At 36.3% G+C, this 22,486-nt stretch overlaps 1 protein-coding gene and 1 long non-coding RNA gene across 5 annotated transcripts in view; one reads left to right on the plus strand and one right to left on the minus strand.

Annotated features, from left to right (window-relative positions):
- The window catches only part of LOC103787066 (uncharacterized), a 152,350-nt gene that overhangs the window by 29,305 nt on the left and 100,559 nt on the right, over positions 1-22,486 (plus strand). For both annotated transcript variants that reach the window (XR_004670198.3, XR_008624533.2), the window contains exon 3: positions 21,116-21,295. This is a non-coding gene — a long non-coding RNA (uncharacterized LOC103787066). The remainder of the gene's footprint in view (positions 1-21,115; positions 21,296-22,486) is intronic.
- Positions 16,654-22,486, minus strand: part of SCN9A (sodium voltage-gated channel alpha subunit 9) — a 177,528-nt gene continuing 171,695 nt past the window's right edge. For all 3 annotated transcript variants that reach the window (XM_055108703.2, XM_055108702.2, XM_055108701.2), the window contains one exon: positions 16,654-21,341. In XM_055108703.2, coding sequence (XP_054964678.1) covers positions 20,149-21,341 — 1,193 coding nt within the window. In that variant the 3' untranslated portion in view covers positions 16,654-20,148. The remainder of the gene's footprint in view (positions 21,342-22,486) is intronic.

Raw genomic sequence — 22,486 nt, forward strand, 5'->3', positions numbered from 1 at the left:
ATGTTGAGTACATTTTCATGTACCTGTTTGTCATTTGTATGTCTTCTTTTGAGAAATTTCTATTCAAATATTTTGTCTATTTTTTATTCAGTTTATTAGACTTTTTCAAACAGAGATATTTAAGTTCCTTGTATATTCTGATTATTAATCCCTTGTTAGATGGGTAGTTTGCAGAATAGAGAGCTCAGAACCAAATACACACACCTACAGTAAACTCATTTTCGATAAAGGTGCCAAGAACATGCAATGTGGAAAAGGCAGTCTCTTCAATAGATGGTGTTGAGAAAACTGGATATCTATATGCAGACAAATAAAACTAGATCCCTATTCTTCACTATATCTAAAAATCAAATTAAAATCAATTAAATAATTAAATATATGAATTCAAGCTATGGAACTGCTACAAGAAAACATTAAGGAAACTCTCCAAGACTTTGGTACGGGCAAAGATTTCTTGAGGAATACCCCACAAGAACAGGCAACCAAATCAAAGACGGACTAATGGGATCACATCAAGCTAAAAAAAAACTGCACAGCAAAGGAAACAGTGAACAAAGTGGAGAGACTACCCGCAGAGTAGATCCGTTTCTCTTCAACAATCCTAAAGGTGGCCTTTTACAGTGAGGTCCATGGAACTTAAATGTGTTTACTGAGATGTTCCTGACTTGGCTTCTCTCACTGTTCTTTTAAGTACAGATACCTGTACTGTGTAAGTATTGTGTCAATATAAAATAAATCCCCAGAAAACCAAACATTGTTAAAATGTGTCCTAACAATTCGGGGTGAGGAGAAGGATTCAGACACATGAAATTTAAACAATGACCAAAGTAAAATTCTCAGTGAAGAAGTTAGTCAAGTTTGTGAAAGTTTCTGAATAAAAAGTTATGTTATTCTTTTTGACTCGTACTGATTTATTTCTGCAGTATGAGACTTAACTGCATTTTGTAACATGGTAAGTCTATTTCAATGGCCAGAAGATGGAGCCATTATATAAAGAATTTTAAAAACTTACATTCCCCCCCAAAAACTACATTTCTCTTTTTACTAAATAATTATTTTAAAACATCTTATGGAATCAGAGTAGTCTGAGTATCTTTTTGCTTTTAACAATGAAAAAGAAGTAATATTTTATCCTCACATATGCAGAGAAGTAATATATTTTTAGGCAATTAGCACCTACATAAGTGAGCATATTCATAGAGGATTCATTGCTTCTGTCCTCAATGAGTGAATTATATTAGGAGAGATACCCGTAAGGTAATAATAGAATAAGCTGTTGCATGTTTATACTGTAGAATTATAATCACATTGGTTACCTTGGACCCTGGAAAACTTTATCAAGCAGGTGGCATATGAGCTGCTACTCTTTAACAATATTATTTGGGATTCTCTTATAACAGGTAATCTGGGACTGTATTTTGACAAGGAGAGGTGCTCTAATTAAAAAATAATCCATTATGTACCATCTATAAACACCATCTTCCTATACATTAATAATAATTCTTCTCTATGACCTTTTGAGCGTTTCCAAGCATTTTCCAAGTTCTTTCATATACTGCTCATAATAATCTATACTTACCTACAATAGGAGACAAAACAAAGAAGTTAAATGTCATATTTAACTAAGATCACACAGTCAGTAAGTAGCAGAGACTGAGACCCAAAGAGTCACTGACATAGAGGAGAAACTCATAGAGGCACTGTCTACTGGATTTCTCAGCTGGCACTCTAACTTCTACAGTTCAGCACATGCTTGAAACGAACTAGCAACTTAAGGAAATGAGTGCTTTCTGGATGGTTAAGTTTTAGGAGGACACATTGAAAGTTATGTGTAAAGATTATAGAACCTATGAATTAAAATCCAGAGCGGATTGAGGGCAGAATATGGCCAACTAGAGGGGAGAAGATGGCCAACTAGATTGAGCCGGGAGGCTATGCTCCCAGCAAGAGAAATCAAAATATGAAATAAGCCATCGCACTTTGAACAGATCTTTTGAGAGAAAACACTGAAAGTAAATAGAGAGGCGATGCAGACAACGAGGTGGAAGAGGGAGGAAGCTGGGACCCTGCACGGAGTTGCCAAATGTCAGAACCGGCTCCCAGCCCTGAACTGGTCCTAATGAAGTGAAAGGACCAGGTCCTAAGGAAGTGAAAGAACACTTCCAGGTCCTAAGTGTTCTAGGCTTCCAGGTCCTAAGGAAGTGAAAGAACACTCCCACCACTGACCTCTGAAATCCTAGCTACAAGAGATCCCACGACCCCCACAGGCATTGGAAAGCTTGTTTGGAAGTCCTAGCAGGGGAGCGCAGCTACTTGTATATCCTTGACCGAAGACTGGTTCTCCTCTATCCTTCTGTTGGAGATGGTCATCCTCTTCCGCGGAGCGGGCAGCTTTGGGAGGTTCGCACCTGGGGCGGTGGAGGAGGAAGGGGACACCTGCCTAGCCAGCGAGATCAGCCAAATCAACCCTGGCGATCAATGGGCCTGGTCCCAATACCCAAACATTTGAGCACACAGCTAAGGAATATGGAGCTGAAATCTGTCGCTGAAGCTCAAGCGGAGGAGGAGCCCCCACTCTCAGAGCACTAAGAGAGAGGCATATATGCTCAAGGGCCGGCGCCGGAGCTGGGTGTGCCTCCCTCCACAAGACCAGCCCGCGAAGGGTGTAGCCTGCTTGCGAGCTCTGCCTGAGGGAGCCCCACAGATGGGAACAATTAACCCAGTGATCCGGGTGCAGAATGCTTGGGACAAAACTAGCTGGTTTGGTCCAGCTACTGGGGCAGACCCCGGAAAGAGACCTGGTTGGCGGAGCGTGAGCTGGGCAGACCCCACAACTATCTGCTGGGCAAAGAACCCTGGGCCATAGGGGCCACACCGGTTGCACAACCATGGCAATCCTGCCCTACCCAGGGATCCTCCACCTTTGACCCACTGCATCAACACATAAACCACAGATGTACCCTACAAACTGCCCTGACTCTGCAAAGTACAGGGGACCAGTGGGCACCTAAGGTTGTTAGGTTGCTATGAGACCCAGGGAGCTGGATCATAACAACCTAACAACCATGGGTTAGGGCCACCCCTAAGGAACGAAGTGCAGGCAACCAGGGCCCCTCGGGCTAAGGAAAGGCGAGTGCCGCCCAATGATTGGAGGGGGTCCCCGCAAGGCCCATGGACTTGGTGACAGGGTCATCTCGTGCCTCCCCCATCTCCCACAACCGAGAGTACCGCTGCAAATGCACTGAAATACAAAACAGGTGAGCGCCTAAGAGCCTATCTGCCAGCCCTTACTATTAATATTACGCGCCGTCGCCATCTACTGGATCAAGCCTGGATTACACCACCAAATAAAAATTCTCCCAGCGCACATTGCTGGTGAAATCCAATGCAGGAATCTAGCCACAAAAAAAAAAGATCATGCACAGAGCCTCGGCCTTTGAAAGTACCAAAAAAAAAAAAAAAAAAAAAAAAAAAAAAAAAAAAAAAAAGAAGACAGTAGATCATACTCAACATAAACCAAAGTCAAACCCTCTAGGGATATAATATAAAAACAAAAGCTTTGCCTAAGTGACAGCAATTTCCAAAAGCTATAGAAACACCAGCCCTGACAGATACAGAATTCAGAATCTGGATGGCAAAGAAGGTCAACGAGATTCTGGAGACGCAGAAACACAATCCAAGGAAGCAAGTAAAACATTCCAAGAGTGGAAAGATGATATAACCATTTTAAGAAAGAACCAAACGGAATTTCTGGAATTGAAAAACTTACTACAGGAATTTTATAATATACTTGGAACTATTAACAACCTAATAGACCAACATGAGGAAAGAATGTCAGATCCTGAAGACTTGTCCTTCAAATAAACCCAGTCAGACAAAAACAAAGAAAAAAAAAAGAATTTCAAAAGTTAACAAAACCTCTGAGAAATATGGGATTATGTAAAGAGACCAAACCTGTGACTCATTGGCATTTCTGAGAGAAAAGGAGAGTGTAAGCAACTTGGAAAACACGTTTGAGGATATAGTTCACAAAATTTTCCGCAATCACTAGAGGCTGATATGCAAATTCAAGAAATCCAGAGAACGCCTGTGAGATACTATACAACAGTGGCCCCCAACCTCTTTGGCTCCAGGAACCGGTTTAGTGGAAGGTAATCTTTCCATGGACTGGGGAGGTGGGTATGGTTTTAGGATGATGGGAACACATTATATTTATTGTACACCTTATTTCTATTATTATATTGTAATACATAGTGAAATAATTATATAACTCACCATAATGTAGATTCAGTGAGAGCCCTGAGCTTGTAGTTCCTGCAACCAGAGGTCCCAACTGGGGATGATAGGAGACAGTAACAGATCATCAGGCATTAGAGTCTTATACGGACCATACAATCTAGATCCCTAGCAAGCACAGTTCACTTCTGGTGACAGGTTCAATCGTACTCTAAACTTCAGCATCACAAAATATACCTTTGTAACAAAACTTTGTGCCCTCAGAATCTAAAATAAAAGTTGAAAAAAACAAAAAAATCAGAGCAATTTCCATTGGTTATCAAACTTAGCTGCTCATTACAATCACCCCTGGAGCTTCTAAAAATTTCAATACACTCAGCCACACCCCAGATTAATTTAAGTAGTATCTATGGGAAGAGACACAGGCATGGGTTTTAAGGTCTCCAGGTGATTGTAACATGCAGTAATGTTTGAGAAACAGGGCTCTTAACCAGCATTTTCTCAGCTGTCATGCATATACAAATCCTTCGCATCTAGAGAGCCCCTCCTAAGTGTGGTTACTAGACAAAAAGCCTCAGCATTACCTGGAGATTGTTAGTTAGAAATGCAAATTTTGAGCCCCACTGTATATTTATTGAATCTGAATCAGAACGCCTGGGGTACATGCTAGCATTCTGTGCGTTAAAGTTCTCCAGCTGATTCTAATGTGTGCAAATGTTTGAGAATTAATGGTCTCACCTGGGACCATTCTCCTCCTCCTCCTCCTTTTTATTGCTGTCAGGTGGAAGTGACACCATCTTCCAAAGGCATGGAACTTTATTACTTCATTGACAGTTTTATCCTGGAAACTGATCTAGCTTTTGTTTTTCACCAGAATTTCTAAACAAATAGGCACAAGCTGTTTGATATTGGGTCACTTTTTCTTTCAATGGCTGGTCCCCTTGATGTCTAAAACTTTCGTGTTTTAGGAGGGTGTCGAAAAAGGGAATTAGCAAAGAAGGGAAAAAAGGGGAGAGAGCATTTCCAAGACTTTGTTGGTGCACTGAACTTTTAGAATTCTCATTCCAACTAATTATGTACTACACATATAGTTGACACTAAAAATAAAATTTGCATCATCTGTGAGACATCTAGGATGTTCGGAAAGTAACTATGATCTTACGAAGCAGCTCGACACTGACAATACTCTTGTTTGTTGCTTTGTTTTTGGTGGTTTTTTTTACTACTACTCCCTGAAACAAATGAAAGATGTGGTATCTGGAGTCAGATCTGAATTTGAACCTTGATTTTACCCCTTTCGTGATGTGTATCTGAGCATGTTACCCAAGTTTATTTCCTCATCTCTCACAGATAACTGACAAATTAGTTTTTAGCATTGTGCTAAGATAGGAGAGCCTGAACATAAAATACCTCACATTATTCTTGGCACCTAGTAGATGTCAGTGGTGTGCTGGAGCCTTCTTGGGCCAGCTGGAGAGAGCAATGGTGCACGGCTCCTTCCAAGTCTATGTTCAGTGACTTCAGATTGTTTGCTGGAATTTAGCCATGGGATGAGTGTTTACACCACGGAAATAGGCAAAAGATACATAGAGAAAAGGTCTTATCCTCCAGGAGAGCCAGTTGCTTTACATTTACCAGTACACCATTGGTAGACGTTTCTTTCGTGGTTATCTGTTGATGGGTAGATTTTAGAAGGTAATTTGTTTTTCTCTCATGAAACAAAAGTAGCAAAGCATAGCCCAAATGGGAGGACGTCACAGAAGGGCTCCAGGAAAGCCCTTCCTGAGATCACTCTCTTACCACGTATCTATTATGTATTCTCAGAATTTCTCTCAAATTCCCAGACTCACGGAAAAGGTGACACTCAATTATGAGCAGACACTGACATTTTTTGTGAGATTAGTTCATCAGAGATTTTCCTTCTAAGCCAAACTGACTGAGTTCAGGGATCTGAAAAACACAATTTAACTAATGAGCATCTGTTGGCTGTAAGGCCATCTAGGGATGAAGATAGCTAAAGCAAACAATGTCTGTAGCTCATGGGGTTACATTTATCAATGCAGAGGAGACAAATAAACACATAATCAACTTTCCATAATTTTAGATAATAGTAAATGGTAGATGGTAATAAAACAGTTTAATTTGGTAAACAGTGAGCAGGGCAGTGGAATTGCTTTAAGTAGGCTCACCAGGAAAGGCTTCTCTAATAAGGAAATATTTCAACTGAAATCTAAAAGGATGCAGCTGTGTTCTGAATCAGAGAACATTCCAGGTGACAAAGAGCAAGAGAAAGTCCCTGAGGCAAGAATAAACTTGTTTTCAAGAACAGAAAGCAGGTTAGTAGAGCTGAGGCACTGTGAGTTTAAGAAGAGGTTGGTGTTACATGGAGCAGCAGCACAGTCAAGCAGGGAACAGATCACGTAAAGCCCTTTAGAGAGTGAAGTCTGCTTTTTATGCTAGGTGCAACTGGGAGTTCTGAAAACGGTAAGAAGCACTGGTGGTCATGGAGACAGTAGCCTGATCGCCAATGGAGTTTTTTTTTTTTTAATTATTATTATACTTTAAGTTTTAGGGTACATGTGCACAATGTGCAGGTTTGTTATGTATATATACATGTGCCATGTTGGTGTGCTGCACCCATTAACTCGTCATTTAACATTACGTATGTCTCCTAATGCTATCCCTCCCTCCTCCCCCCACCCCATAACAGGCCCCGGTGTGTGATGTTCCCCTTCCTGTGTCCATGTGTTCTCATTGTTCAATTCCCACCTAGGAGTGAGAACATGCGGTGTTTGGTTTTTTGTCCAATAGAGTTTTAAAGGATCACTCTGATCACTCTGTGAAGAATACATTTTAGAAAGTCGAAAGTGGAGCCAAAAGACCAGTTAAGTGGCTACTACAATAGTCTAGGTAAAAGATATAATAGTGGCTTGGACAAGGGGGCAGGTGGTCTAGATGAATAGAAAAGGGTAGATTTGGGATGTATTTTACAGGTTGAATCAGTAGCGTTTGTTGATGGATTCGATGTTTATGTAAGGGAAGAAAACAAGAATGTGCATATATATATATATAAAATATTAGTTTTAGAAACAGTGTAGATACTATGCCCATCAGTTAATTTCTAGTCTGAGGTAGGTCATAAAGGAAATGAGCTATCTAAGCAATAAGGGAAAGAAAAATGTTTAGACTTATTGCAAGTTAGAAAAAATAAAGCTGTTCATAGTGCATCCTGTTTCAAGCCATGTCTCCAAATATAAATGATTAATGCATTTGTGGTGTATTTAAGTTCTCTGATCGTGTTGTATTGTTGGTAAAATGCAATTACAATGCAGTAGGAAAATAATGTTTCAATTAGATTAGCAAATAAATTAGTCTTACGTAAAATAATTAAAACATTATCTAAGTTTGCAAACTTAGGTCTCAGGTTTAATGAATCTTTTTGAATATTTATTTTCTGTTTCCCTGCTACTTTTTTTTTGTCTTTTATAGTTTTGCTCTGGGAGGCTCTAGAAAAGAAGAAGAAAATATTTTGGAAGCCTAAATTTTATTAAAATGATCTTAGTTTTTATGACTCTCAAGCAAAGCTATAGGAGATTCCTAGCCAGGAGATCATTTAGTGTACATGTAGTAGCTAACAATTAGGTGTTCAAGTATCCTGAAAAAAGTCCTGATAAACTGTTTGTTGGGTAAAATTTAATAAATAATTTTACGAATGCAAAGCTGAGCTTATAAAAATTAAAGAAAATTTCCAGGAACAAAAAAGCAAAAGAGAAGCAAGAAACAGAGTGGTAAGATGACATTATAGCTGTAACTCCCTGGGGATGGTGGCTGATTTCAGTAACTCAGGAGTTTGTTTGTTATTGTTGTTTATTACTTTATTGGGATATAATAAGTACATAGTACATTAAGAAAATTGTACAGTTCGAATATACATATTTATACTCCTAAATAAACACTACCTAGGTTAGGATACAAAACATTCCTATTACCTAAGAATTGTCCCTTATGCCCCTCTATGCCAATAACTCCCCCAAAGTTACCACTCTTCTATTAGCATAAATACTTGTTTTGCCTGCCTGTCATTAAGCTTCATAAATTAATTCAAACAATATGTAATCTTTTGTGTCTGGCTTCTTTTGCTCATAATTATGTTTGTGAGATTCCCTATGTTTTTGCATGTTTTACATGTATCAGTAAAATGTCTTTTCTTACTGTTGTATACCAGTTTTCTTAAGAGCTAGGATCACGGCCCGGCGTGGTGGCTCACACCTGTAATCCCAGCACTTTGGGAGGCCGAGGCAGGCGGATTGCCTGAGCTCAGGAGTTCGCAACCAGCCTAGGCAACATGGTGAAACCCCATCTCTACTTAAAAAAAAAAAAAAAATTAGCCAGGCGTGGTGGTGTGTGCCTGTAGTCCAAGCTACTCAGGAGGCTGAGGCAGGAGAATTGCTTGAACCCGGGAGGTGGAGGTTGCAGTGAGTGGAGATATTGCCACTGCCCTCCAGCCTGGGCAACAGAGTGAGACTCTGTCTCAAAATAAATAAACAAATTAATGAATTAAAAAAAGAGCTAGGATCACATTCTGTCACTCAGGCTGGAGTGCAGTGGCATGATCATAGCTAACTGCAGCTTCAGACTCCTGGGCTCAAGCAATCCTCTTGCCTCAGCCTTCTGAGCAGCTGGGATTATAGGCACAAGCCTGGATTCCCTTGTTGTATACCTATACCTCAATATTTATTCTTTCTAATCTTGATGGATGTTTGGATTGTTGCCAGTTTGAGACCTTAATGAATATATCATCTGTGAACATTCACATACATGTTTTTGATGACTATAAATACTCCTTTCTGTGCATATATACCAGTGATAGAATTTCTGGTCATGAATATATATGGCTAGCATTAATAGATACTGACAAACATATCTTCAAAGTAGTTGTCCAGGTATATATTCTTACCAGGAATATGTGAGAGTTTCTTTTGCTCCACATCTCTGAAAACACTTATTGTCAGTTTTTTTTTTTAATTTAGTTATTCTGGTGGTGGTCTAGCAATATTTCATTACTATTTTAACTTGCATTTCTCTGATGAATAACTCAAAAAATAAGAAAAAGACTGACATCCCAATGCACTAAGTTAGCATTTATGTTTGTCGTTTTACTAAATATTGTCTTTGTGTCTTGGTTCTTTTTCCTTCTCTAGTTCCCCCATTCTTGATATTATATAAAAAGATACTGCTATGTATATGTTTGTATATTGACATTTTTTAACAATTCCTAAAGACAAAAGATTGCATTCCAAAAAGCAGGGCTTAAATTTTTAAGTACTTTCAATATCATGTCTAATTTGCTTTATTGATCTCATAAAAAGGAAGAGATTAGTTTTGTTGACTTTAGGTCCCAAGGAGACAGAAGCAGGGAGGAAGTTCTCTTACACTAGGAGGAAATAACTTGACAGGAAGAAATGCAATAGGGGAAAAATGCTGAAGGCTACCATTTGAAGCTGCCAGAATGGTTCCTCAACTTTGTGCACATCAAAGTGCTCCAGCTCAGTGTCACGAAGCTGAAGTCAATTGCTTCTCTTATTTTTCCTGGCTCCCTTCCGGATCCCTTTTTGCCTATAACGCTGCTCTAAGTAGTATTCTGGCTGAGGCTTGTAGGGGGCAGACCTACTTGTCTTTAAAATAAATGGACAATGCATGATTCTTTAGAGATAAGCATATCTTTTAATTGCAAGCACCAGGCAAAATTAGGTGACTCTAAACCATTTATTAATCTTTGTTCTGAATTTAAGATAGAAATGAGGTGATTAGGATGAGTAAATAAAAGAAAATAAATTGGGCAGAAAATGAAGCATGGAAGAATTCTTTTCCCACTTCTGTTTCCTCCTCCTCCTCTTTTATCAGAGCTTTATCAGACTGATTCTATTAAGGTCGTGGACAAGAATCAATATATCAAGATGAGCTGAGTTGTTCAGGTGTTACAATTTTATCTTTATTATTTTTTAGAGGGAGTCAAAATTAGATTTGATATTTAGAAGTTTGGCAGTTGTAAACTTTACAGGATTTTTTTAAGAGAAAAAGATATTTTCTGTGGCATTTCATACTTTCTTTTCATCCATAAAATTTTGTTAGCTCATAATTTCTCAAAATGAGAAGAGCATCACAGAAAATTATAATAAACTATCTTCAGTCAGAAGCATACACTTATATTTTAACGTAAATTTTAATCCTTGTCTCATTCATTGTCTTTGGCCAGAAATATTAAAACAAGATGAGTATTTTTTTTTAATTTTTTTAAATTGTACTTTAAGTTTTAGGGTACATGTGCACAACGTGCAGGTTAGTTACATATGTATACATGTGCAATGTTGGTGTGCTGCACCCATTAACTAGTCATTTAACATATCTCCTAATGCTATCCCTCCCCCCACCATAGACTGAATTAAGAAAATGTGGCACATATACACCATGGAATACTATGCAGCATAAAAAAGGATGAGCTCATGTCCTTTGTAGGGACATGGATGAAGCTGGAAACCATCATTCTCAGCAAACTATGGCAAGGACAAAAAACCAAACACCGCATGTTCTCACCCATAGGTGGGAATTGAACAATGAGAACACATGGACACAGGAAGTATTTTAATATTTAAAAAAAATACACTTAAGGGAGTGAGAAATCAAATAACTATTAAGAATAAAAAAAGTTAGTTGATGAGTGATGTTTCTCTGGAAAAACACCTTATATATTATTGAAACAAATTTCTAGAGGGGAGTACATCTGAATTAGAGAATTGTGTAAGTCTCAGGCCCTAGAAAACTTTTATCTGCCTCCTTCTCCAATGTAGAATTTCCTCTGACTTGTTTTGAATCACAGCACACTCAGTTTAAGGGATGTCTGCTTGGTGGGCCTATGCTTAATATAAAATTCTATTCAGAGAAAGTTGAGGAGAAAGTTACAATTTTTTTTCAACTAGCAGCATGAGAAAACTTAAATGTAATGAAATGAATGTAATGAAATAAAGTCCCACTTATTATTCATTCAGGATATGATCTGAAAAAGCTGACCTGAAATATTATGTCTTAATTATTTTTCTTGGAAAAATGTTCTTTGTTTCAAAGTGCAAATTGTAACAATGCACTAACACTTAGCGTGTCGAAGAAACTCCACTTGAACAAGTGATCCCATCTCTGTGACTGTTCCATGTAATTACGATAAAAATGGCAACCCAAACTCTTGAATAACAATAGGAAGAACTGTCATGTCTGAATGTACCCAAAGCTTACCTAGTAGCCAAAAAGAAACACCTGAACTTAAAGATAATTGACTCAATTTCTCACCGAAAGACATCATTTTGAATTTGCAGCAATATTTTAAAAGAGAAAATCAAGAGCACTTAATATCCCTAGGACAACTAGTTAGTCATTTTTGGGGTAATGGTCTTCACTGTTGCTATGTGATTATTTTGGGGCTCTATCCAATTCAATAGATCTTGGGTAAGTCTCAGTATTTTTTAAACTAATAGCTAAGGTAATGTCAGTTATCCATGATTCATACTTTTATAGACATTGTCAGAGATCAGTCGTTGTCAACTGGGGAAGATTTTGTCCCCCTGAGAACATTTAGCAAAGATGGGCACATTTTTATTTGTCATAACTGTGGAATTAGGAATGTTTATTGATATCTAGAGGTTAGAGACCAGTGATCGTGCTAAACATCCCACCATGCACAGGACAGCCACTCACAACAAAGAATTATCCAGCTCAAATATCAAGATTGCCAATATTGAGAAACTCAGGCCTTAGAGAAATAAATGTCTGATTTTAATGTAGAATGTATATGAAAGTTTTCATTTTTCAATCCCTTTATTTCCTACTTGACATTATCTCTGTTTTTTTTCTACTCTGTTAAAGCTATAGAGGAAAAACACTTTTAACTTAGTCCTTCAAAAATGCCAGTTTTCTATACTAATTTTATTTCGTGAGCAGTGGGACAGTTTCAAACATCCACTCAACTTACGATGTGAAAGACATGTATAGTCTCTCTCAGGCCAGAAAGCACTGGCACTGTATAAGAATATAAGAATACACTATACTTTTGTTGAGAAGATCCTGCAAACAGAAAGAAAACTATTGAGGCTGAAGCACACAGATTAAGATAGGGAAAGAGGGAAGATAAGAGCAGTGAGGCTGACATGGTGTAGGGCTGGAAAGCTTGTAGAACTTGTAGACAGTAATAGTATAGAGTTTTTAAAATCTTTGCTGAGGATTTTAGAATTTATCATCATAATAATGGAGAAATATTACAGAATTTTATGCTAGAAAATGACCCAAAATTTTAAGCAGGGAAATGTCACAACCTCATAAAATCCACTCTGGCTACTGTACTGAGAATAGATTTGGAAGTGAGGCAAGAATGGATTTAGTAAGATAAAACAAGTAGGTTATTACATTGTCTTATAAAGAGGTTAAAGGTGGTAATGGATTGGATTAGGTGTTGACAGTGGAAATTACGAGAAGTTGATGTATTTACATTACATTAGGTGGTAGAATGAACTGGTCTTGGTGAATAAATGCGGAGGGTTAATGAAGAGGATTAGTTTGGAAAACTGGATGAATGGTGGTACTAATCAATGAGAAGGAAGATGTAATTTATTTACCATGATATACAGTTGTCCCTTAGTATCTGCTGGGGATTGGCTTCTGGACTCCCTGAGAATACCAAAATCCACAGATGCTCAAATCTCTTATACAAATGGCATAGTGTTTGCTTATAACCTACACACATCCTCCTATATAGTTTAAAATTACCTACACATCACTTCATTTGTATGGATTCAATGTAGTACTCAGCATATGGAAAATTCAAGTTTTGCCTTTTGGGGCTTTGTGGATTTTTTCCCCAACTATTTCTGATCCAGAATTGGTTGAATCCACAGATCAGAAACCATGGATATGGAGGACTGAATGCATATATATATATATATATCTATATATATCTTCCACCATGAGATTAGTATTCCTATGGAAAAAAGAAGAGAGACCAGAGCTCACTGCCTCCTCCATTTGAAGACACAGTGAGAATGCTGCCCTCTGCCAGCCAGGAAATGAGCCCTCACTGGGGAACGAAATTGGCTGGCGCCTTAATCTTGGACTCCTCAGCCTTGGGAACTGTTAGAAATAAATTTCTGTTGTTCTAGCCACCCAGTCTATGGTATATTATTATGACAGCCCCAGCTTTCTAAGACCAACACAAAAATGATAATACTCTGGCTCCTGCTATTGCTTTAAGTAATAATCTATTATTGTCTCTAACTCCTGAGTCTCACGTCTTCTGCAAGCATGTAACATGCTAAAGTGAATTATGTTACTCTAAGAGTGAAATATATAATGCACCCTTCCTTAAATGTATTGACATAGAAACTTTTTATGTTCCAAATGAAACGTTTTAGAAGACATTTGCTGTAGATTCTCTTGGCCTACATTTTAAAGGCATGAGTGGGACAAGTATACTTCAGATTCTCTTTGACTTTGAGAAAATTACTTAAGATTGCCCATTTTCTTTGGCTTCTGGGTAAAAATTTGTAAGGTGCTTTGCCAAGAATAAGGTGCACTGAATGGTAAACACGAATAGGATAGTCAACAGGGAGGAAAATCTCCTCCTTTAAATTTTTGATAAGATAACAATTAACATTTGCTTTCTACATCAGTCTTTTGCGGGCGAGATCAGTGTGCCAAACTGTCTCACCAGTGTCCCTCTCTTTTTACCTCCACAGTCTGTATGAGCCATTGTGGTTTGATAAAATAACCTTTCTAGTAGCGTTGCTCATCTGTATTTATACCTTAACATGGTACATTGGAAAACAGGAGCATGCATTTGTGTTTGATCCTTTGTAACAAATGATCACAAATTTAGCAGCTTAAAATAATACAAATGTATTATCTCACAATTTTTGTGAGGCAGGAGCCTGGGTATAGTTATCTGTGTTTTGTATAAAGACACATGTAACCCCATCCATTTATTTTTTCTGTTCTGTTAGAAGGAATTAGTTTATCACAGTTGGTTTATATCCTTTTCTTATATGAGCAAGATATCATTCTTTCTCATATAAAAATGAGCAGTTCTCAAGAGTAGCCTAAGAACAGGAGAAAGCACATTTTAACATATTGTCAATGTACAGAGTAGAAGACACAAGATATTTAAAGAGAGTAAATCCGGAGGCTCCTCAGATGAAGGGCCAGCCATAAGTAAAAGAATGTATTTGTTTAAAGCAGCACATGCAAACCCAGATTATGTTCTCACATATTTAGAAATAGTAATTTAATGGGAGTGTATTCTTAATATTCACTGGATATAATTTTACCATAAATTCTAAATTTTACACATCACTAAAAATAAAAATGAATCATGATGGTATATTAGAGAAGAATTATATTTTTATAGAAAGAATATGACTGAACTAACTTGAAGACATATTGTTTTGTAGGAAATAAAATAAAAACTAGGTCATGCCAGCAAATATTACAACTTACGAATAACTTTTGCTCAGTTCTACTAGATTTTGAAAATTTTTAACAAGCTCTGAACATTTTCTGTATACTTATTGTGCATTGCTTTTATCTATTGTTTCTAAAGATATATTTAAAAAGATTCAAGCTAAAGCACAATGATGCAGTTATTACCAATGTCTCATAAATCTCTTCAAATTACCTTTTCGCAGACAGATCAATTATTAATGTAGGTATGGCTCGCAGAGTAATAGGGAGTCAAGCTAAGTGTAGCATGTGAGCTCTATTGCTTGTTTATAACTATCAATTATTCATGTTTCATTTCCTGTGTGCATCAAATACTATTGCAGCAAAATCCCCTCTGCTCTAGCTAGTATGTAATTTCTCCCTCCCTTGAGATTACCATGTATCCTGCAGCTCATTTTGCTTGGGTTATGGCATAGCATTATCTACAATGTGAAAGAATTTAGCTTTGTTGTTGTAAAAAATTTGCATGTATCACAATCACTTATGTTGAAATGGATTACAGTATTATTCAGTGATTATAATTCTATTTTGCAGAGTGATTATTGCAACTATCAGTACAAAAGTCCCAAGGACTATTTTACACCTTTTACATGCTATTATGATAACATAAAAGTTGAAATAATGGCCTAGTATAGCAATTATTTTTAGAATATCTTACCTAATGACCATCAACAGGACTTGATGCTTATAGCTAAAGTAGAGGGTTGTATTAATTACTCAGCTAAAAATGGTAAGAACCACCTCCACTCTTTGGAAATAAGCTAGACCTTTATAAATGTGCATATTTCCTGATTTTAATATGTTGTTTGAATTCATAAATCTCAAAAGTAGCTAAATTTTGAAATATTTGGTGTAAATGCCACATCACTAAATATTTACTACCTACCAATGGGTGCATAAAACTCTTTTGGGCACTATAGTTATACTTACCCATATAAAATAGAGAAAATATTGTCATTATTTAACATTCATGGAGAGTGCATTGTTCCTGTATGATACAGAGGTAGCCTGGGTTCTTACATTTTTAGTAGCAAAGTAATTGCCATACTAACTACTCTTACTACTAATATAAATTTTCAATGTGTTTTCAGTCATTGTTCTAATTTCTTCATGAAGCTTGTCTCATTCTATCATTACAACCACATAATGAAGTAGTACTCTTCTCCTCATTTTATAGATAAGAAAATTGAGGCCCGTATAGGTTAAAGAATGTATTCAGCAAACTCATAGGGTCATGGCTTAACTGGGATACAAATATAGTTCTAGTCTTAGAACCCATGCTCTTAGCCATTATGTATGCTATATGACCTCTTAAGAGCTGGTACAGCTTTCCCATCTGTAAAATGAGAAAAAGAGTAATACTCCATGATGTGGTTGTAAGGGTAGAATAAGACAAGCTACACAAAGAAATTAGAACAATGACAATACAGAATCAAGAATTTATATTAGTATTAATAGTAGTTAGTATGACAACCAATTTGCTACTAAAAATGTAAGAATCCAGGCTACTTCTGTGTCATACAGGAACAATGCAGTCTCCATGAACCAAAGCTCTTAGCCATTATGTATGCTACACCACCTCTTAATGCTATTACACAAAAATGTAGACATCGCTGTGTGGCTAGATGTTTGCATATTTTTGCTTCCTGTCTCAATTTTCTCCCTTTGCACAAACCTTGATGTGGATTTCAAGAAATTACTTTGGAACTCTAGATTCTTTGTCCTTGTCTTTGTTTCCCGGGAACACTTCTTAAGGAGGACATTTGAAGCTGTCCTTTCAATGAAAAGGAAAAAGCTATCAGTTGTTGCAACTTATTTAGATATCCAGTGACTTTACCCACCTATGGTTATTCTAACTGAAACAGAAAATACGTGTAAACATAATTTTATTTTGTATAACTTTTATTCTTAGATTATATTACAATGTGTCAGTCTCAAGTATAACTACAATATAACTACAATATAATTTATGGCAAACTCAAACATTTTGAGCATTCATAGATCTATGAAATTTGTAAAGAATCCTATGTAAACAGCTTTATGATATTCATGGCTATTTATTTATTTTCATCAAGCAATTCTTGATTGTTTTCCTCAAGAAGATAATAACATAATAAACCACAGATATTTTTTAAAAATTGGTGGCCTTCATACATAGGTCCTAAACCCAGGCCAATTCCCTGGCCATCCTAATTTAGTTGGCCCTTCTTTCAGCACTTCTATTAACATTTCTCTGAAATAGCTATTTAGAACTGCTTTATTTACATATGCATTTTATTTTCACTCTTTTTAATAAAGCTATCAAAACTCTATAAAATCATGCTAAATATTTTGGGTTGTGATGTTCAACAATCAGCATTTAAAAACAGCTCACAAGTCACCCAAATCTTTTGCAAACTAGGTAACTATCAAGAAGCTAAAATTAGGTTCTCTAATTTTCATCCAAAAGATTTGTGTTCAAACCTGTTTGGGGCATGGTGGCTCATGCCTGTAACCCCAGCATGTTGGCAGGTCATGGCGGTAGGAACACTTGAAGCCAGGAGTTTGAGACTAGCCTGGGCAACATAGCAAGACCCCTTATCTACAAAAATTTAAATATTAGCCAGGCATGGTGGCATGTACCTGTAGTCTTAGCTACTTGGGAGGCGGAGGCAGGAGGGTTGATTGAGCCCAGAGTTGAGGCTGCAGAGAGCTATGATCATGCCACTGCACTCTAGCCTGGGTGACAGAGCGAGACCTGGTCACTTAAAAAAGTTTTTAGAAAATCTGTTTGCTTCCATTTTATTCTAAGTTAAGTTCTTCAGTGTAACTGCCTTTCCATATTGTTGGGTGTAATAAGTTCAGCGATTATAAAATTTAAATATTAATATGACAGTGCCTTCTGAAGGGTGAAACCATCAGTACAAACAGTAATCTACATGGAAAGAGAGGTCTAATTTTACTTCAAGCTTATACTTAATAAGCTCTTTCTTCCAAATATTATTTTTAATTGATAAAAAGTCACAAGTAGACATTCCTGAAACAAACATAAATATATATAAAACTTAACCATGTTATTTTAAAAAAAAAACATAGTTCATGAAATAGGAAAAAGAACAACTTTATATATATTTTTGAAATGCTAAGAAGAAATTGTGTTGTTAACAAACCAGTTGCCCATATTTTTTATTTTACATAAAAACAAGGCAATGTAAAAACATTAATAGAAAATTACACACGAACCTGTCAAACATCTTTTCTTACTACATTATGTAAGTATTCATAATGCAGTTATATTTGTGAGTTTGAAATAATGGTAGATTAAATTCAAATTTAAGGTGATGTTAAATTCTTAATTGAATGTATTTAAAAATCTGATAAATGTAATATATTTTGTATAGGTCCCTACTTAGATTATCAAAACCTATTTCCAACAGGCTTGGTAGGTATGTGATAAAATGATCTATATAGTCTCGGAAAACACTGCATGGTGTCTTTCATATTAAATTAAAAAGTGGTTGAAATAGCCTAAGATGAATGAACCTAAGATGGTATAAAGAATCTTTAGCCCTAGATTGAGTTTTATACGTACATTAGAACAAATGTCTCAAAGTAATAATGGATGTTGTAAAATATATCACAATTTAAAAACATTCTAGACTTCTGATCTCAGTCTTTAACCATAATTCTTTGTTTATATAGGTACGTTTAAATCCTCTTTCTTTTTAAATTGCCAGAACAACAAAAAATATGTGCTTTAAACATTTATTATATAAATGTAATTTATTATTTTTTAAATATGGAAAGCAAATTAGTGAAAGTTGTTTTATATATTTGCTTCAAAACCTCCCACAAAAATCTTCTAAGTAAAACTACATTCTACCTGTGTAGCTAAATTTTTGCCTGTGCATGAATAACTTTATAGAAGAAAGATCTCATATTCCTGAAATAAACTCACGAAAAAAAGCATTATGGTTATTTCTTTTCAAATTACTATTAATAGGTGTTTTCAAAAAACTAGATGTCTACAGCTAATGCAAAATGAATATGTGCTTGATAAATTAGAAGCCCATGGTACTGTGTTGATTGAGGCAAAATATATTTCACATCATAGAATTTTAAGGAGAAGGTGACATCTTCCTCATTGTATACATTGAAGTATATCCAAAAAAGATTACTTCCATAATTTAGGAAAGTAAGTTGGTGGCAAGAGAGCAAGTTGGCAAGAATCCCTATTTCAATGCTTTTTTATTCATACTAAACACATATCTGTGTTGAAAGTCTGTCATATTACATGATTTGAAAGCTTGCCAAACACGGGATTGTATACAAGTGATGCAATAAATACTGTGCCCAAGTTATTATCTGCTCAAATATGTACCATGGTCAAACAACTAACTGCATATCAGGAAGGATTTCATCAACTTTGCTTACAGCGAAAGGATGACTAAACAATACTGTATAAGAAAGCAGGAAAATTTGACAAAAGAGTTTAAGAGACTATTATCAGTATTTTGGGCAGCACAGTCAAATGTTAGGCTATGTAAATAATAGCAAATAGAACTTCTGTCAATAACTTTTTTCTCAGTTATCTTTGTTTTTTTTTTGAGGAGTGTAATATGTACTTAGAATAATTTTTCAAGTTCTGTGGTTATTCTATGAACAAAAAGGGATATGAAAGAAGAAAGGCTATGAAACACAATACTCTAAAGGTAAGTCTTATCCTTGTTGGCATGTGAGTCAAGATGAATGAAAAACATTTATAGAAATGAATAGCCTACATATATTTTTAATCCCATGGCATTTTATAGGCACATATAAATTGGTTCTGATGCAATGTAGAATAAATTTAAGCACCTCAAAATATAGAATAACCTCTGTACATTGATAAAAAGTCAAACTCCTAATAATGTATTTTAACTAAACATTCATAACTAATGTCCATTACTTCTATCAAGCATTTCATTGCAAAGCCAAGGCAAAATACTTTTGTTGATTTCCAAATAATAGATAAATAATAGATTTTTCTGTGTGCATGTGTTGTTTATTTACATGGGAAACAAGACTAATTACAATCCTGTGAAAAGATGACAAGGCAGATGTAAAAGTTTTCTACGTGGTCTTCTGATTTATTAAAAACCAAAAAACTGAATCACTTTTGTATGCTATAATCAATAATTCCTACAGAGTTCTCTTACGATTCTTAAAGAATCATCAGTGCAAAAATAACCATCTGCTAATGCTGCCCACCTTTCTTAGGAAATCAGAGTTAGTGACTGCACTGCCTTTGAGAATATTTTGATAAAAAGGATTTTGGCATAGACTTCCTCAAAAGAGTTTTATTAACACAAATAAATCACTTTCACAGGCTGTAAACAATATATCAAAAATGAAGCTCTATTTTTTGCTTTCCTTGCTGTCTTTCCCTTTGTCTTCCTTTTCTGTTCTGTCTTGTTCATATTTCTCTTTGTCTGGCTTTGTTACACTATCATATGAAGGTGGAGAGGTGGTGGATGAAGTGGCATCTGTTTTTTCTGGACTTGAGTTCTCATTAACATTATCAAAAGCCATATCTTTTTTATTGAGTAAATCATCATCTCTGTCTCCATCTTTTATGTATATACTTGATATATTTTTGACATTTTGCCTTAAGCGGTAACGTCTATAAGCACGCTGAATGACAGTAGCAGACACATCCTCTTGTTTCCGTTTTAGTGTGGTTGTGATGGGTTCATAGGACACTTTGGAAGGATTTGCAGACATGAACCTTTCTTCCATCTGTGAACGAAGAGAATCCATCTCCCCACTCTCACCCAAAACACGCTTTGTAAAAGCAAATAAGATGTCAAGACAATGGATCCGGTCACCACTAACCATGGGCAGATCCATGGCAATGAGCTGGACTTTGTTGGGTTTTGCTATGAGAAGAGGAGGATCCAGGGCAGCTGCAAAATCAGAGAGTTTAGAGAACTCTATAAACTGGGTCGCATCGGGATCAAACTTCTCCCAAACCTCATAGAACATCTCAAAGTCATCCTCACTCAGAGGTTCAGTACTTTCTTCAGTGGCAACACTAAAATTCTCCAGTATGACTGCAATGTACATGTTCACCACAACCAGGAAGGATATGATGATATAACTAACAAAGTAGAATATTCCAACAGATGGGTTACCACAGTCTCCTTCAACTGAACTTCCAGGATGAACTTTTTTTGGGTCACAGTCGGGTGGCTTACTGTTAAGAATAGGTGCTAGCAATCCATCCCAGCCAGCAGAGGTTGTAATTTGGAACAGGCAAATCATACTGTTGCCAAAGGTCTCAAAATTGAACATGTCATTAATTCCATCTTCCTTTTTAACATAGGCAAAGTTGGACATTCCAAAGATGGCGTAGATGAACATGACCAGGAAGAGCAGGAGGCCGATGTTAAACAACGCAGGAAGGGACATCATCAAAGCAAAGAGCAGCGTGCGGATCCCCTTTGCTCCTTTGACTAGACGTAGGATTCGGCCAATCCTGGCAAGACGGATCACTCGGAACAGGGTAGGGGACACAAAATACGTTTCAATCAAATCAGCTAGAAACATACCTGTATGTGGAGGAAAATAATAGAAATAAAATATTTAAAGATGTATGCTACCTAAAATGATGACTCTAAACAGTTTTATCTGTCAACTCATTTCTTATGAATTCAAGACAGTTATTTTATACTGAATGCAATTACTTAAAAAAGGATTAAGAAATTCCAAAGAGAAATGACTAACATTACCATTGTGACATTTTCTCCTTTTTACTAAGTTCATGGGCCATTTTTTCCCTCCATAATAGTGTTTTACATTTTAAGAATGATACCTACTCACATAGAAAATTCAAGCAATACCGTTAAATGCTAAAAAGAAAATATAAATCACCTGAAATGTCAACAACAATAACTATTATCAATATTTTTTTGAGTATCACTTCAGACATTTTTCTGTGCAAGCACATGTACACACACAAACAAATGTATTCATGTTATATAAGCTTTTTTTGTAACCTATTTATTTATTTATTTTTCAAGACAGAGTCTTGCTCTGTCGCCAAAGCTGGAGTGCGGTGGTGTGATCTTGGCCTACTGCAATCTCTGCATCCCGGGATCAAATGATTCTCCAGCCTCAGCCTCCAGAGTAGCTGCGACTACAGGCATGCGCCACCACACCTGGTTAATTTTTGTATTTTTGGTAGGGACGGTTTTCACCTTGTTGGCCAGGCTGGTCTCAAACTTCTGACTTCAAGTGATTTTGCCCACCTCGGCCTCCCAATGTGCTGGGATTATAGGCGTGAGCCACAGTGCCCAGACTGTAACCTATTTTATTTACTTTATATGTCATGGAGATAGTTTCATAAAAATGACAACGAAATAATTTATTATAGTGGTATAATGTTCTCTCAAATTAACCACAAATTGAAGACTAGCATTTATACTGTTTCCATTTTTGTTACTGAAATGAATATCTAAATAGCTATGTTCTCCTAATTGCATGAGTACTTTTTAATAATATGTTAATAGAACTTGGGTCAACAGTATATATATATTTATATATATACACACACATAGTATATATACACACATACTATATATATACACACATACTATATATATACTATATACAGTATATAGTATACATATACTACTATATACAGTATATAGTATACATATACACTGTATACTGTATATAGTATACATATACAATA

Source organism: Pan paniscus, chromosome 13, assembly GCF_029289425.2.
Source record: "Pan paniscus chromosome 13, NHGRI_mPanPan1-v2.0_pri, whole genome shotgun sequence".
Taxonomy (NCBI): Eukaryota; Metazoa; Chordata; class Mammalia; order Primates; family Hominidae; genus Pan; species Pan paniscus.